Source organism: Babylonia areolata, chromosome 3 (assembly GCF_041734735.1).
Source record: "Babylonia areolata isolate BAREFJ2019XMU chromosome 3, ASM4173473v1, whole genome shotgun sequence".
Classification (NCBI taxonomy): domain Eukaryota; kingdom Metazoa; phylum Mollusca; class Gastropoda; order Neogastropoda; family Buccinidae; genus Babylonia; species Babylonia areolata.
In genome coordinates this window covers 60,250,374-60,268,761 of record NC_134878.1, presented here as the reverse complement: position 1 = coordinate 60,268,761, position 18,388 = coordinate 60,250,374, and the positions used below count along the sequence as shown (strand labels likewise).

General features: G+C 42.5%; 1 protein-coding gene across 2 annotated transcripts in view; it reads left to right on the top strand.

Moving 5' to 3' along the window:
* The first annotated feature begins 775 nt into the window (after positions 1 to 775).
* Positions 776 to 18,388, top strand: part of LOC143280164 (3'-5' exoribonuclease HELZ2-like) — a 31,361-nt gene continuing 13,748 nt past the window's right edge. For both annotated transcript variants that reach the window (XR_013055000.1, XM_076584748.1), the window contains exons 1-10: positions 776 to 1,048; positions 5,750 to 5,877; positions 7,491 to 11,169; positions 11,623 to 11,711; positions 12,442 to 12,600; positions 13,978 to 14,115; positions 16,000 to 16,148; positions 16,883 to 17,137; positions 17,596 to 17,670; positions 17,996 to 18,142. Coding sequence is in view for 1 of the 2 variants with exons in the window: in XM_076584748.1 (XP_076440863.1) it covers positions 969 to 1,048; positions 5,750 to 5,877; positions 7,491 to 11,169; positions 11,623 to 11,711; positions 12,442 to 12,600; positions 13,978 to 14,115; positions 16,000 to 16,148; positions 16,883 to 17,137; positions 17,596 to 17,670; positions 17,996 to 18,142 (4,899 nt within the window). In the remaining variant the exon portion in view is untranslated. The remainder of the gene's footprint in view (positions 1,049 to 5,749; positions 5,878 to 7,490; positions 11,170 to 11,622; positions 11,712 to 12,441; positions 12,601 to 13,977; positions 14,116 to 15,999; positions 16,149 to 16,882; positions 17,138 to 17,595; positions 17,671 to 17,995; positions 18,143 to 18,388) is intronic.

The following is an 18,388-nucleotide window of genomic DNA, read 5'->3' as shown; positions in this document are numbered from 1 at the left end:
GTGTGTGTGTGTGCGTGTGCGTGTGTGTGTGTGTGTGTGTAGTCATATTTTGGTGTGTGTATGTAACATAGATGTAATGTTTTATGTTAACAAAGCGTTTTTGTAAGGCACCTAGAGCAGATTTCTGGATAGTGTGCTATATAAGTATCCATTATTATTATTATTCAGGCCGACATTTTGACAGTTTCAATGGGCCGGAATGCCCAAGAAAGAAATGTGAAACCAAAAATGAAAAGGTTCAGCATACAGGCCCCGCGCTGACGGCGATTACGCCCCAAAGAAATCTTACCTGGAAAGTCATTCAGATCCGTCAGATCGTGCATGAATTGTAAGCACTTTTGAAATTAAAAAAAAGGGGGGGAGGGGGAGAATTAATATGCAGTGTGCATGCATATGTTTGTCTGTGTCTGTGTGTATACACCGAATGCTATTGTTATAATGAAATATTCAAAAGAATTATCATTATCAAGTCATTATCATTATTATTATTGTTGTTATTGTTATTACCGGGGCTGTAAGCTTTAACTGACAAGTATACCTGCCTTGCACAATGAGTAATTCAGTGGTAAACACTCATCCAACTGGGCCGCAAAGAGCCAAATTCTCAGAACTGGCATCCGATATCCGCCTTGGGTGAGCTGGAAAAAAAGAAAAGAAAATGTTCGCGGGTATCCCTGTTCTAGTCATGACAAGAAAAAAGGTCTTTTCTCGCTGCTTACCGGAACGACTATTTCTAATGCCAGCTAAGGGCAATGCGACGGATCCGAGATGACGTTGATCATGTGTATGTGTGCGTGTGCGTTGGGTCGTCACAAGTTTGGTGTGTGTGCTTTCAAAGGAAGAGCGGTGCGTGAGTGGGGAATACATTAATGAATAAGCCTGCTCATTTACAGCTGGTGGTCTGTGGTATCAGTTCGAGCCACCTCAGTGACTTGGACATCTGACTGTCTAGAAGAACAACGTAGAAGATGATAGCCTTCGTCACAAAGATCTTGTCAAGACTGATCACGGGTGTGTTGGCCATTCTGCAGCAGGGACTTCGGGCATGGTGAGTCAACTGACTGTGTGATATACCCACTGAAATAAATATTATATGTCTATGGATATACCTAAATGTCACAGACATTCCATCAAGCAGTTATATGTAGACTTGTCATTGTTTTCATCTGCCTTCTTCTTCTTCCAATTTCACGTCCTCTGCTTCTTGAACTTCTTGTTCTGGAAGTTCTCCAAGCTGAGCTGACATCATGGTAGTGATGTGCAAAATGATCTGAAATCTTTTGGAACAAAACTGGCGCGCGTTCGCACACACACACACAGACACACACAGACACACAGACACACAGACACACACACACACACACACACACACACACACGCACGCACACATACACACACTGACACACACCACACATACTAATTCTCCTTGAATTGTTAGAAAGTCACTCTTTGTCGACTCTCTCGGGGCTTTCCATTCCTGTCTGGGTTTAAAGGTAATTTTCTCATTCTGACTATTACGTTGAATTTGAAAACAAACAAACAAAAAATAAATAAAAACCACACAGTATGTGAAAGAAACTGTAAATAAGTAACTATCGCCATGCATACTGTTGCAATGCCGTTGGAAATCTTCATGCTCTGGCGGGTCCGGGCCGCTGCTTGGTGTTCTGCCATGAAAAATGATTTGTAGAGTTTAGTTCAGTTTCGAAATGAAAGAACATAAATGATGAGGCTATGAGAATTAAACGATCAACAAATGATAAAGCGTAGCAGCTTTCTTCATACACAAGGTACACAACTTCAAGTCAATGCTGCTTATGTTACCGATTCAGCTAGCACACTAGTTTAATTAGTTTAATTAGCGATAGTATCCATGAGTTTGCAGAGTTGAGTTTAAATAGTTTATTTACTTATTGTAACATTAGCTTTCGTTCTGACGTCACTTCACAAGGAAAGTCCATTGATCAGAGTTTCAGAGTTTGTTTATTCCCATTAACTCTTTTGAGTCACAGAGAAACAAGGAAATATGACAATAACAGGACTGATGCCGACCACAGAGGAAGAGCGAAGATATCTTAAAAAGAAGAAACAAAAGGGGGGATAATACAAATGGGGAACAAAATTAAAATGAAATAAAATAAAAGGCCAGATGTAATCATCAGTCTGATACAATGCAATAGGAATAGCGAAAGCAATACTCCATAGACAAATACACAGATCACAACTTAGCTTTACAATACGGCTCTGTATCTGACTAGTTGAGTCTGAACTGGGAACTGATGGGTTAGTTGGAGCATAGCAATAACAATGACATGGTGTAACTGAATAAAATACACAATAATATGTTATTTTAGCACCCATTTGCCAGCAATACTGGAATTGGTTTGATATATGCAGGAGAGAAAAAGACATATAAAAAATATGATAATGCAATTACAAATGGATATGTACGGGATGCAGTGTCAAGATGAACACATGTCATTATTCTAATTCCTATTCAACAAGTACAGTTAAGGCATAAGTGGTAAAGAATCCAGACTGAAACTGGCTCCTAACGAAACACATTAAAACCTTCTTTAATGAATTTAGCAAAATTTAGCAACTTTTTCTTACTGCTAATAGACATTAATGTTGCATATTTGTGGAAGTTGGGACGTGTTCTGTAATTATGATACTTAGGTAAATACTGATTGCGGAGATTTTGAATTGCAGGACATTCCATGACTAAGTAGTATTCGTCTCCCACTCGATTCGTGTCACAAAGATGACACAATCTTGCTTCTTGTGGTATGTTCATGTGTCTCCCTTTCTCAATTGGTAGTTTGTGATTACTTGTACTGAGTTTCAACATTGGGATGCTATAGCATAATGGCAAAATGTCTAGATAATCTTCAAAAGCTATTTGGCTTTTAAATAGACTGTAGTTATTGGCTTTTGTAGAGTTACGACAAGTTTCTACCCATTTTTGTGTAATGATAACTATCTTTAAGCCTTTGGATCAGATTGTTTATCAGCCATGCGCTTGATACAGATTGTGGATAGTACCACACAAAAGACAGCCCATTTTCATCTAGAATCTGTTTGACTTTAAGTAACCAGTCATTTTTGTGTATTTGCAAATTAAAAGATTCAGTTAATGTATTCAGCATGCGAGAGGAGAATTTTTTTTTACTAGTCAGTGTGTCAGTGGACAATTTGTGCCAGAATTTGATCATTCGGCAATATACATGCACAAACACTGAGGGGGAAACGTCCCGTTTCACCATTGATGAAACAGTTTGGAGTGCTTTTCTTAAGCCGGAGTATGTATTTACAGTATTCCAAGTGTAATGATTCGGCAATTTCAACGCAGTTATTACCCCAAACTTCACAACCATAAGTTAATATTGGCATGACCAGTGAACTGAATAAGTCTAATTGACATGAAATAGTGAGCTGAAGTTGTCTGCTTTTTCCGTTAACAGTGCCATCATTTCCCGTCTGGCCTGATCTTTTAATTGTTTCACAGCTATGTTAAACTTACCATTGAAACCGAAAGTCAGTCCTAGGTGTTTAAAGCAAGTAACGTGTTCTAGAGTATTTCCATTAAGTGTGAACGGGTACTGGTAATTAATATTAAGTTCAGTTAGATTCTTACAGCAGAATACCATTATTTTTGTTTTGGAACAATTCACACTTATTTTGCAGTCATTACAATATGCTTCTAGTTCGTTTAGCGCCTTCTGAAGCTTAGCTTCTGAGTCAGCAAATATTACTGTATCATCAGCATACAGAATTAGCAATAGTTTGAGGTATTCAGATACTCTTTCATCATAGATTTGTCCCACACGTCAGAGTCATACGTCAGAGCAAGGGGCACAACTGTTTTGAATCGTTAGACAGGAGACGAGTTCGATTCAGAAGTGTTAGTGGTCTGTGTGCCTGTCTGTCCGTTTGTCTTATCGTTACTTTTTTGTACAGCATAAGGCAACGATTTCACTCGAACCATTCTTGTGTAGCATTGATGCAAGTTGTGTGTTGACCCGAATGTAAAATATCTGTGTAGTGTGTTTCGAACTCGTTTCGTGAACACATGCGTCGCAATGTTTTGTCTCTCGGGTTTTCGCTACGATGTTTTTACACATGTATTGGGTATATCTATACATATCATATCATATATATATATATATATATATATATGTATATATATATATGTATATATATATATGTGTGTGTGTGTGTGTTTCTCACTCAGGCAATGTCGTGTTTTAGCACCCATTTGTTGCATTTCCTTGGTTTGTGGGACGAAGAACCGAGAAAGCGAGGTGATGGCACGTTAGTTTAGTGACAGAATCCGCATCAAAATGTAGTAAGACAACGTAGAAAATAAGAGTAGATATCCACTGAAAATGGGGTACAACATCTACCAATGGTAATACACGATCGTTTCACACATGCACCATATAATTGCAGGTAAAATGGTGCAATAATTTGAGATACTAAAGTAAAACAACTGCAGATATGTAAGTCGGCCAATGTGCTAATGTCTCCACCGTTGGAAACTAAAGATTAATTCTCTCTCTCTCTCTCCCTCTCTCTCTCTCTAGTATGGTGAGATCTGTTGTCGCTCACAGACATAACTATAACAGGGTCAGTTTAATTAGGTTTGGAGTCGGTCATTGATGCATAGGAAATTTGAAATAACACAACAATGTGGCAGCCAGTTGGTCACTTGGCTTACTGATTTTTCAGCAAGTCGGACAGACCAGCTAAAGAAAAAAAAGTCTCCTGCAAAGTAACCAGTCGCGACAGCAGTTTCAAACTCCGAAACTGTTACTGGCATTCCTTTGCTGTTCAACGCCAAGCAAACACTAACATCAAAACATTCACCGAAAACCAGCAGCTACGCTTGCACAAAACCATTGTCGCTTGTATGTTGTGAACTTTAGTGAAGCACAGTGCCAGTGTGTGAACTGTGTATGTGTGTGCATACAGGGCGTGCGTGCGAGCGTTACACAGAGAAAAGACATGGCGATATTTGCCAGAGCGTCCAGTGCGTAAGCGTTCACCTTCACATGGCCACAAACTCAATCCACACACACTCACACACACACCAGACAAAAAAAAAAAAAAAAAAAAAAAATCAGCCGACGCTGAAAAGATCACATGACCCCTGACTGTGAGTGCCAATCAATATTAGATGTCAACATTGTTGTGTTAACGATGAACGCAGTTCACGCACATGAGTTTGCTTTTGTATTTTTTCACATTGTTTTACATTCTGTTTCTAGTGATTGACTATTGTGTAGGACCATCAGACAGTGGAGAAAAAAATAAAGAGAAGAAAAATTATAAATCAACATACAAAACCAGTCTTGCCAGGTTAACCTTACATTGGTTTTGTCCAGCGACTCCTCACACTTTCTTCCATAACTGTGAACAGTCCGGCATTGCGGCCCCGCACAGAAGAACTGTTCACCAGATTCCTCAGGCAAGGTCTGTCCGGGTTGTGTGTAAAAGCCTTCAAATGATTCTCCCGTCCATTCTGCAATGTCAATTCACCGGGTTTTTTATATCTCTCTACCACACACACACACGTGCGCGCACGCGCGCGCGATATATATGTGTGTGTGTGTGTGTGGAGAGAGAGAGATATGGGGCACGTTTGATATTGGTGGCGAAAAATGATGATGATTATGATGCTGCTGCTTTTATGATGATGACACAGAATAGAACGATGAATCAACAACAACAAAAATCTTTCTGACAGGTGGTATGCCAAAGACGATGAAGATGTCGCTGCATCACAGCCACCCATTCACACAGAAGACCAGACCATTTCCAGAGGGAAACAGAGAGATCCAGGGCAGAAGAAGAAGAAGAAGAAGAAGAAAAGGGGTCAGTTGTTTGTGTGTATCAACAAAGATCATCTTGGTTAAAGTCCATTTGAGTGTTTCCCCTTTTCTGTCTTTGTTGAAAGTCTGACGTTTTCCTGCCAAACATACCCCAGAGAAGGACACAGAGAGAGAGAAAGGGGGTGGTGGTTGTGAGGAGAGGGAGAAAGAGACAGCGAAAGAGAAAAATGGAGAGCAATGAGCGATTGTGGGAGAGAGAGAGAGAGAGAGAAATTTCTTTGATGAGGGAAGTATTATGCTTGTTTACAGCTAACCCTCAGGAAAAAAAAAAATCGCCCAACAAAAATGACGGTTAAAAACTTGTAAGAAACAGGATACACAACCAAACACATCCCCCCCCACCCCACCCCCAGCACACACACACATGTATATACCAAATTATACATTTCATAGAAAAGATGGTTGGGGCAGCTGTTGAACTCTAGTTTAACAAAAGACAATAGGCTCATGAATGAATATGTTAATAAATGCGATACTTTTTTCTCTCTCATTTATTCTTAATTTTTGTTGTTGTTGTTGCAGAATAACAAAACAACAGACCACTCAACACGCTTGTCTTGGATAATTAGTTTATTGCCTTTCCAAGCGTTTGTACAATAATTTTCTCCCCCTCCACTAGACCTTGAGTGGTGGTCTGGATGCTTGTCAAAAGAACCCATGGCAACAAGAAAGTTGTTCCTGGCACAATTCTCTAGAAAAACCAGCTTTGACAGTAAAGCAAGTACACTTGCAGACAGAACATATGGGTGGTGCAGCACTGTGGTAATGCGCTCTCCTTGGGGAGAACAGCCCGAAATTCACACACAGGAATCTATTGCGAAAAAAAAGTATACAATTATTTCACTATCACGTGAATCTGTTTTCATATATCACATATTAAAACTGAAACAGTATAAATTGTGCTATTCCACCCCCCCCCCCTCCCACCCCCCTAATGCATACATTGAATAAAACTAATCTTGATGACGTAACTTTCCACAGTTTTTACATTTTGATCACGGCTTTTTGAAAACGAATACTGAAAAATAATGTAATCAACAAACGAAACTACAGAGAAACACTGAGAGACTTCAGTTCCGGCTCATTTTGGAATAATGAACTAGCATATGTTTTATGTTCCGTTAAAACAGAAACAAACCGATATCCAACGCTTACATACCCCGCTCTGTTGTTGGCCTAATGCCAAATTCCAATTTTACATTGAAGAAAAGTATTTTCAAGGTTCAGTGCTCAATGACTGTGTCATAAAATTCAAAGTGATAACAGGTGAGGACAGTCATGACTGTCCATTTTGATAAAAAACAAAACTGCATTGAAACTGAGATATACTTTCTTTTGATTTGCCCTTGATGTGGAACCCTTAGAGATGAACTAGTTCCTAACAAATTCAATCTTAATGTTAAATTCGAATAAATATCTGACGAAAGGACGAGCAGTATTTGTGTACAAAGTATTAGACTTATGACAATATGAAGCAAACATAATAGTATTAAAGGAGTTTATCCTTTAGGCATATTTTCACCTCCGTTGTATAGGCCAGAGGCCTCTGAAATAAAACCATTCTGAGTTCTGTCATTGACCTTTCCTTTGTCACAGGAACGAAGGGAGTGAATAAAAAGGGAGAGACGCCTTGTTTTCCACCCGAAGACAATGGCCCACGGAGCCCATCCTCCCAAAGCCGTGTGTCCACCCAGGGTACCCAGGGTGCATCGTCAGTCAGGGACAGGCCCCTAACAACCCACTCTCACAGCAGGTCAGTGACCGATCGTACCAGTTCCTCAGCCACGAAACATCTCTTTCAAAATTCAGTTCCTGGTACAAGAAGAGGAAATGCCAGTCCCACTGAAGGTGCTCACAATGTCAGAGAAAACACAGAACCCCAGGACGACGATGACTGCTTCGAGGACAGCGATGATGACGATGACTGCATACAGGGAAATGGGAACAATTTTGAAGATAATTTGGCGTCTGCTGCTGAAGCCTCTGACAAGGAGCAACTTCGAACCTGGTTTGAAATGAGTCAAGAAGTTTCTGCAAATAAGAGCGGTATTGTGGATGACAGCGTAGTCATCAAATTGTCCAAGGAAGTCGTTGAGAAATTCAAAAGAGAGGACAAGAAAACGAAAGTGTACCCAGATTTTGAAGAAAATCCAGAGAAGCTGCTCATGAGTGACCGAACAAAGTACAAACGCTGCCAAATAAAAATTGAGTCGCCCAATAGGTCAGTGGCCAAAGTGCTGGACACGTGCAGCAAGTTCTCAGAGATTGTGATTGATGGGCGCTCCAAGGCAGGCCGAACGTACATGGATGACCATGTGGTTGTGGAGATCTTATCTGAGCCAGGAAAAAACAAACACACCAATCGACGAAACACAAAATCCTGTCATTCCAGAACACAGGCGACCCAGTCAATGGAAGAAAAAGCCTATGGAAGAGTGGTTGGTCTTCTGAAAAGAGTCAACTTTACCAGCATCGACAATCCCGTAATCTACTGCAAACTGGATAGATCAAATGGCGTTTTGATGTGGCCGTTGTGTAAGACTGTACCCAAGATACACGTCATGAATGATTTTGTCGAGAAACACCATCCACATATGACAAAGACAAGAATTGAAATTAAAGAGATCACCCTTGACGGCAAACTTCAACACAAAGAAGTTTTTGACGTGCATCATGACAAACGAGAGCAGTATGTGTTTAAGGTTGTTTTGTTAGGATGGAAGGCATCTTGTCACTATCCACTAGGAGCTGTTTTGGATGTGGATATGTATGACAGTCGCTACAATTCACAGTTAGAGATTTTGAGAAGGCAGCAACATGTCCCCAAACTCTTCCCTCCCGATGTAGTGGACGAAACGAACAGCATGTCTGAAGTGACAGTCTCAGCACAGCGCGGCGGACGAGAAGACCTGACAGGTGAAACAGTCTTCACCATCGATAATCCTAACACACGAGATCTTGACGACGCCATCAGTTTGAAAAAGGAAGGTTCTCACTACATTGTCGGTGTTCACATTTCAGATGTTGCAGCTGTGATAAAGAAAGACAGCAGCATTGATCGTGAAGCTAGAAAAAGAGCAGTAACTCGTTATCCCCTGTACTGCCAGCCTCATCCAATGCTTCCAGAGCCGCTCAGCCATGACTTGTGCAGTCTGGTGCCTGGGAAAGAGCGCCTGACTTTGTCTGTGTTCTTTGGGTTTGATGAACGTGGAAATCAAACGGAACAGCAACCCGTCATAAAGAAATCTGTCATAAAGTCACGCCAGCAGTTGACATATGAAAACGTACAACAGGTTATTGATGGGGATTCACCAGCAGGCATTGACCCGTCTCTACAAGATGACATCTGTACTCTTCACAGAATCGCAACAACCTTGCGGAAAGATCGAAAGAAGGAATCCACGATGTTTATGTGCTTCACAGACCCACGTCTCCCAGATATAGGAAACGTGACTGAAGACAGAGAGGCTCATGCCCTGATAGAAGAGTTCATGATATTAACAAATTCCTGCGTGGCATCGAAACTGAGCAAGAATAAAAGGCTGCGGGACATTTTTTTGGTTCGAAGTCAAAGAGCCCCAACCCCAGACCAGCTACTTGAGTGGCGAAACAGAGAAGGCGAAATAACTAACTTAGTGATGCAGTTGCAAGGGAAGAGAGTCAGTGCAGAAAGCCACATAACGTTCAGGTCCACTCCAAGGCCTCGGAGCAAAATTGTGATACAGAAGAGCGTGTGTGAGAAACTCGATCGCCACCTGGAGCAAGGGGAAATAGAAGAAGCGCGGAAACTGGCATACACAGATGACCTCCACCCTTCACAGTTTCTTGCCAGCAAACACTGGATGGATCTGATGGAAACAGCAGAATACAAGTGTTGTCATGGATTGAATGAACCCGAGAAGCTTCATTTTGATCTGGATAGAAAGGTGTACACCAACTGTACATCACCTATTCGCAGATACGCTGATTTATATGTTCAGCAAGTTCTCCATGCTTATTTGGATGAAGGGGATGTCGGCTACACAAGTGAAGATGTCACAAAACTGTGTCAGGAAATCAACATTGCCGTGTTGAAACAGAAGGCATTCCACAGTGGCTGCAATCACTTGGTTCTGGCTGAGAGCCTGCAAGGTCAACCACTTGTGTTCCGAGCTTATGTTGAGAAGGTAGACAATGAAAGGGTGACAGTCTGCATACCTTCTCTGTGCCAGACCCCTGACTGGAAGCAAGAGCTGCCTCTCAGCATGCTGGGCATCAGCAGCCAACCAGAACTGAGCACCGACGCATTGACTGTTTGCTGGGAGAAAAGAATGTACGAAAACACGATCACACGGCAACAAACTGGCGGAAGAAACTCTTCCCCAACCTTCCGCCCACTACAGTTATATGTGTACGTTGAATACCAACAATGGTGCAGTATTTTAACTGCTCTGTCGTCCACTGATCAACATACCGAAACGGAAAAAACAACACAGTCAGGGTCCGATGACTTCAGCACGTCCTCAGAACATGTCGTGCAGTTCCGAAGGACGTACAAGCCAGGGCAAGTGCTGCAAATACAGATGTCGGCAAAGGCCAGGTCGGGAACTCTGAAGCTTGGTGTGGACACCTTGCATGTGGCTCGCAACGTGGAGCTGTGCATCCAGCACGTGAGAGAGCCTATCCCCACACTCTGTCGCCGGGCAAAGCATGAAACACGGAACCAGGATTATTCCTCTTGCAAGAACTACACGAGAGCATGCGCGAAATACTTGAAATTGTGGTTCCCAGTAATCGAGATGGAGGCAGCATTAAGAGCGGGTCACAATGCATGCAGTGTTGTCATTGGAAACGTTGTCGTCACCATGACAGAAAACACGTCACGCAGGAATGTGCTGTATCATGGCTGCTTCAGCCTTTGCGCCAAAACGTGCAATGACTGTGACATAGAACTGGGAGGGAAGCTTGCAGACAGCTTCACCCAGAAGGAACTGAAACGTGGCAGGAAATTCTCACTAGATTTTCTGTGTCTTCGCTACAAGTCTGAGTGCTCGGAGACTGTACTATCGCGGATGAAGCAAAGCGCCATGTCAGTGGCTGTGGACAAACATTACACCTGGTTGGGTCATGCATCGGTGGTTAGCGTTGTCAACAAGAAACGGAAAGATGCAGATGACGGTTTCCTGGAGGTGACGTTTGATCTGTCTCCAGACAGCCCCAAACCACCTGATCAGCTCCTGAAGAAGGACGGGGCACTTCTGACCATAGAAATACTGCCCAAATCCGATGTGGACAGGTGAGATGTTTGTCTTTCTGTTGGTCCTTTCTGCTGACCTTTTAAAACTGATGATAATTACAAGAATGTTTAATAAAATGTTAAAGTGAATGCACATAGTCGCCAAAGTAGAGTATAGTAGGCCTAGTTATATTGTTGATTAATTCATGTCTTCTGGTTGTTTTTTTCTCCAAAATATTCATTCATTGTCATCCTCAAGTCAGAGAAAAAGAGCAAATGTTTGAGTGTTATATTGTTGATTTATTGGTGTCTTTTTCTTGTCAGAGAAAAGGGACATACGTGTGAGTGTTATATAATGTTAATTGACTGGTGTGATGTTGTCAGAGAAAAAGGATACATGTGTGAGTGTTTCATTCTTAATTCATCGGTGCCTTGGAAGAGAAAAAGGGTACATGTGTGAGTGATATATTGTTCATTCATTCGTGTCTCAATGTTGCTGTTTTGATGTTCAAGACGGACGCAAGAGATACTGTGTCAGCTCAAAGATGCAGACCACGAATTACCAAGAGCTATTGCCATGGGATTTGCCATCCCTCCACTTGGTAAGCCGATCTTTAAGTTCATGTCTGCCCATTGGCCTTTTTGCTGGTCTGTAATCTTCTCTTGCTCTGAACGAAGTCACTCATTCTCTGTCTGTCTATCACACACACACACACACACTCTCTCTCTCCGACACACGCGCACGCACGCACGCACACAGCTTTCGATCTTCTTCTCGATCAACTTCTTTCCATCACTGAAACCATGAGCGAACCATGTGTTTACATCTGTTACCGCCATTTTGATGGGACTCTTCCGCCTTACCTGTCTAGTGCACTCTTCACATACAAGTCTTCGCATTCCCTCCTGTCCTCATTTGAAAAAAATCCTAAAGTACCCAAAATGAACTCAACATCTTTTGGCGACCGCAGTTTTTGTTTTTGTGCGCCCACTGTCTGGAATTCGCGGCATGTCAGACTTGGGCACCAACCAGCACTGCCTCTGTCCAAATTCCAGTTAAAAACTCATTTGTCTGTGAGGTCTTTCCGTATTTTTTCTCCACGATTGATTTGAGCTGTTTTCTGCTCCTGTGTGTGTGTGTGTGCGTGCGCGTGCGCACGCTGTTGAGTGTGGTTAGTCATTTTCGGGCATTGCTGCATGTGAATGAGCTATTGCCAGCACATCGAATCTAAATTAGAGAAATGCGCTATACAAATACCATTCATTAGTAGTAGTAGTAGTAGTGGTGGTATTTACACAAGCAACAGCTCCATTGCTACGCCCACCTTTCAGATGCTGATCACGAAAAAGCAGGCAGGAAATTGAGGACTACTGACATGGAGGTGACTGGCAGTGACGGCACACGCACCCTCCCCCAGAACAACCCTGGTCAAAGAGAGGCCATACATGAAGCACTCACAAGCAGTCTGACGCTCATCCACGGACCTCCAGGTAACACAGCATTCTTGTTTTGACACCAGCGCACAACCATACACTGACGCGCTGTAACACGTACACACTTGATTTATTAGCACACATGCAAATAAATACATTCGTATTAAATTTATGTAACAACGTGAACCGGGATGGTAGATAAATTGACATTTAAAGGATTAAATAATTAACAGAATGGAAAGATCCACACACAGGCCAGAGACATATAGAGGCCAGTCACTGAGGGTTTTCTATTGTTTTATTTACAATAGTTAAGAAGAGAAGAAAATAAAAGAAAAGCGGAAAAGAAGACAATGCCTGGAAGATACAAATAAATAAATGTCGTAAGTACAACATGTCAGTAATGGAAGCGGACAGTAAGAACATTATAAAGGTACATATTACCATGAAAGGACAACCACTTGGTTTGCAATTTGCAACAGCGTAACATAGATAATGCATATGTGTGAAGACCAAGCGCTTACAGTAAATGTCATTTCTAATACATTTAAATCACAGATTATGGAATAAGTGGCTTTTATAATAAATATTGGCAATCTGAGAGATGGAAGAGTAAGTCAATGCTCAATACAATGATAGGAAGAGCTAGCAGCTAGTTAAGTAGGCAAACTCTAATGGTATAAATTTAAAGAAGGAATTGCGACAATTCTGCTTGCAGTTTTCTGACCTGATGAAAGAGATAATTAATTGATATGTGTCAGAAACACATATTTCAAATTCAGCCAAGTATGCTAGCAACGCCAAATGTGAGAGGTGATTCTCATTCAGTGTCGACAATAAAAATCTGCTTTGTATCTCTTAAGTGCCTTATCTGTTGTCATCTGAACACAATGATATATCAATAGTATAGTTTGTTACCGACAAAGGACTACAAACAGAACTTAAGAATGTATCATTGTATGTGACGGAAAGACAAAATGGTGTAATCTGAATATTGAACTTGGCAGAAGGATAAGAATAGAATTTAAGTAAGATTCTAACTGATAGAATTTAAGTAAGATTCTAACTGAATTTAAGTAAGATTCTAACTGATATACATAATTATATATATATATATATGTGTGTGTGTGTGTATGTGTGTAAGCAGAACAGGCACAATCTGACAGCGAATGATAGATAGGGTTGATTTTTTTATAAAGGTTTGGAGCATTTGTTCAGAGGGGACTTTATTTCAAATTTTGCATGGCGTCGCGCCTGTGTCAATGCGCGAGTGAAGATCAGTAGGTCAATTGCAAAATGTTGTCTGCAACGGCTTCTGCCATGAAGTTAAGCTATAGCGGTCATCGTAGCCAGGTGAGTGGTGATGATGATGATGATGATGACGATCATGATGATAACCATGATGATGACGGACCATGTGGGCGGCCTCTCCAGGGACAGGCAAGACGAACACGGGGATCAAGCTGGTGTACCATTTCTGTGCCATCAATCGTCAGCTGGAAGCAGAGGGGAAGGGCAAGAAGACTGTCATGTACTGCGGACCCTCCAACAAGTCTGTGGACCTGGTAGCAAGTCAGTGTCACAGCACTCGCTCCGTTTTGTTGTTTTCTATCTGTCTGTATGCCGCCCCCCCCGCCCCCCAGCTCTCTCTCTTTCTCTCTCACTTTCTCTCTCCACATCTGTGTTTGTGTCTGTTTCTACGTCCGTCTTCTCACTTTTTTTTGTTTTTTGCTGCCCCATCATCTGTACCGTTTCAGTGACATTCTTCTTCTTCTTCTTCTGCGTTCGTGGGCTGCAACTCCCACGTTCACTTGCATGTACACGAGTGGGATTTTACGTGCATGACCGTTTTTACCCCACCATGTAGGCAGCCATACTCCGCTTTCGGGGGTGTGCATGCTGGGTATATTCTTGTTTCTATAACCCACTGAACGCTGACATGGATTACAGGATCTTTAACGTGTGCATTTGATCTTCTGCATGCATTTACACACGAAGGGGGTTCAGGCACTAGCAGGTCTGCACATATGTTGACCTGGGAGATCGTAAAAATCTCCACCCTTTACCCACCAGGCGCCGTCACCGTGATTCGAACCCGGGACCCTCAGATTGAAAGTCCAACGCTCTAACCACTCGGCTGTTGCACCCATCTTTTAGTGACATTGCTCACACGCCGCTCATTCAGAGTCCCTCATACATAGTCACAGTTGGGTTTGTCTGTCAGAGTCCCAGCATTGGCAGTCTGCAGGGAACTATCCATGTAAGGTCGCCAGGAAGCCACACACCAGAGTAAACCCTGCACTGCTGAGTCACTTCTGCAGTTTTTAGTAGTTCCTATTATGATTTAACGTACTTACGACACCACGTACTAAGAACCCTACTGACGACAATAATGGCTTTGTTGAGGAGCCAGACTGCGAGTGTCCCGTATTAATCTGCTGACACCAAAGTGGAAGAGGGTCGAAAAATGTCACCGTGAGAACAGGGCATAAAAGGCCACAGAATTTGGGACAATTTTACTGTTTTGTATTGATGTTGCAGGAGATGGATGATGACAATGCTGCTATGGAGGTTCATTTTAGGTTTGGGACAGCGTGACAAGGCTGTACTCTATGCTTTCTTTCGGAATGATATCCAGGCGTTAACAAAACCCAAGAGATACAGACACTTGCAATGTTGGTCAGATTTGAGCAAGACAACCAAAGACGTATCCGTGAGGTGGCTGACCCTCGACTGTGTGGCCCCAGTCTTCCCATTTGAGCCCACAGCACACTCAGCTCTGGGTAGAAGATAGCTGTGGCCGAAAACCCCCCACCTCTGTTGGGAATCGAACCCACGTTCTCCCAGCCGTCACTCTGCAACGCTAATCACATTGCCACGGCGGCTAATTATCCTTCTCTCTGTCCTATTTTGTCCCTATGGGATGCCGGGAACTCTTTCAGTATAAATAGCATCCCCACCTTTCAGAAATTTTGTGCTGTAAACATCCCCATTTCTATTGCTCTCTGCCTTGTTTCTACATTTTTCTTTTTTCACTGTTGTCTGCTCTGTCTGCATTCCCAGCCCATTCCCCTTTCCCCCCCTTTTTTTTTTTTTAGCAAGCCTTGACCTTTTATGTCCTCTGTTTTCCGCAGTCTGTGATGTACATCCTGTGCTATTTTGCTCCGGTGATTAGGTAACATTGCAAAGACTGGGATGGGCACTGGTTGTCCATTCTGCAGTGTTAATTGCGAATAGAGCCCTTTAATGTATTTTTTTGTGTGGTTTGAAGTATTATAGTAATTTTTTTTTTACGATTTTTATTTACTTTATTTATTTATCTGTTTGTAATCTGGGTATGATAAAGTAAGCGGGTTTTTTTCCTCCCATGCGAGGTTGTTGTTTCTTATCCCCCCTCACTCCCCTCCCCCACCCCCCTCTCTCTCTCTTTGCTTAACGCTGATGGTGTTGTGTCAGGGGAACTGAGGGCCAAGCTGGGTTCCAAGTGTCCCAAGATTGTGCGGGTGTACGGTTCCATGATTGAGACCCAGGATTTCCCTGTGCCCGGCATGGACCACAGAGCTTCGCCATACACACGGGGACAGCAGTGCCAGCCTGATCTGCAGGTACACATACATACACACACACACACACACACACACACACACACACACACACGTGTGCATGCACGCATGCACATGAGCACACACACACACACACACACACACACACACACACATACACACAAACACACACACACAATCAGCTGATTGATCTTTCTGCCGAATTTGGATCTGCCGGCCATGGTATGTGACTTGTGTAATTAAACTCATCGTAGGAACTCTCTCACGCCGGTGTGGTTTTCTCGTATCTAACATCTGTTCACACATTTAACATCACTGAGCAAGCTGTTGATAATGAGCAATCGAACTGGTAACATGCTAAAGTTATTATTATTGATACTCACATAGCGTCTATCATCAGTCAGAGGCTAAACTTTAAGCGCTTTACAAACACGGAGTCATTTGCACCAGAGGCTGCCTACTTGGGTACAGCCGACTGACAGCTGCCTTAAGGCGCTCATCATTCGTTCCCTGTGCCATCCAGTCATCACGTGCACGCACACACATATACATTAGAGTGGATGTCACTTCACATTTGGCCAGGGACAACTCTTGTGTAGTCATGGGTTCTTTTGCGTGTGCTAAGGGACACGACGTGACCTCGCTTTACGGTCTCATCCAAATGACGCGTCCAGACCACAACTCAAGGTCTAGTTGAGGGAGAAGAAATTCTTCTAGCGAGTATGTGATTCGATCCTGTACCCTCAGGTTCTCTATGATCACCTCCTGTTTTCCAGGACATCTCGCTTCACCATTTGATCCGGCAGAGAGACAAACCCCACGCGGAGGAGCTCCGAGAATTTGACGCAAAATTCAGAAGGTGCATTGAACGTCCTGGCATGTATGGAATACACGTGCAAGACTTGAAAGAGTACCGGAAGATCCTCTACGAAGCCACCAAGAAGGAGTTGCAGCAGTACGACTGCATTCTAACCACGTGCGCTGTTGCCACCAGCCCAAAAGTCGTGGACGACAAAACCTCCGTTTTCCAAGTGAGCCACCACCGTGGGTCAACTTTCCTCAGTGTTGTTAATCCTTCGTTCAGCTGGGATTTGTCCCTTTCTGTCTGTCTCTTTATGGTGATGACGATGATAGCGAGATACAAGAATACTTTATGATCTCTCAAAGAGAAATCATTCACACGTTTTCTGATAGAAAGGCGACATTAAAAAGACATTTATAATGGTAATGATAACGGTACATTTATATATTGCTGTCAAACCCATCAAAGCGCTTTCACAATAACACGTCAGACAGACACAAAGCACACAAGAACACACAACACACACACACACAACACTCTCTCTCTCTCTCTCTCTCTCTCTCTCTCTCTCTCTCTCTGTGCAATGTCTAACAATCTGTGGGTTTTTTTCCCAGGGGGGTACTATTACAGTGCCAACATTCTGTCTTCCAGTCTGATTGACTGTTCTCAATGTCTGACTATGGGCAGATTCTGATTGATGAGTGCGGCATGTGCACAGAACCAGAAACCATGGCCCCTATTCTCACCACAAAAGCCAAACAGGTATATTTTATACTGACTTAACCATTATATTTGTTTAACATGTTGTACGAGTATATATGTAATTATATGAATGTGTGCGTGGATGTGTGCGTATGGACGGGTGGTGTGTGTTTCTGTGTGTGTGTGCTTTGAATAATGTGGAAATGCGATGGTTTTTTTTTTATTATCATGTTTGATTAGCCATGACTGTTGTGTGTGTGTGTGTGTGTGTTGTATATGTCATATCCCCAATTTTACTGTCATGTTTTGTATCACAGACTTCACCGCACTGAATTTATCTTAATGAGGGACTAAATTAAAGTGATTCTCATTCTCATTCTGACAGGTGGTCCTCATTGGTGACCATCGGCAGCTGAAACCCATTGTCCTCTGTCAGGAGGCCGCGGAGATAGGCCTCGACCAGTCTCTCTTTGAAAGACTTCACCAGAACTTTCCAGAAGCTTCCATACTCCTGACTGACCAGTACAGGATGGTAAGTTGGGATTTCCTTGTGGTTGGGAAATGTTTTCTTGTTGGAATGCCTTGTTCGTTTGTTTTTTAAAGAATTTTTTTTTTTTTTGTATTGTTTACTTCTTTCTTTTTCCATGCCAAGAAATAAAAGACGTTTGCAGAATGCCTAGAGAGAGAGAGAGAGAGAGAGAGAGAGCAAAGAGGCGACAGTGGGAATGTCTTGTGGTGGAGATGTTTTGCGAGAATGCCTTATTTTGGGAAAACCCTA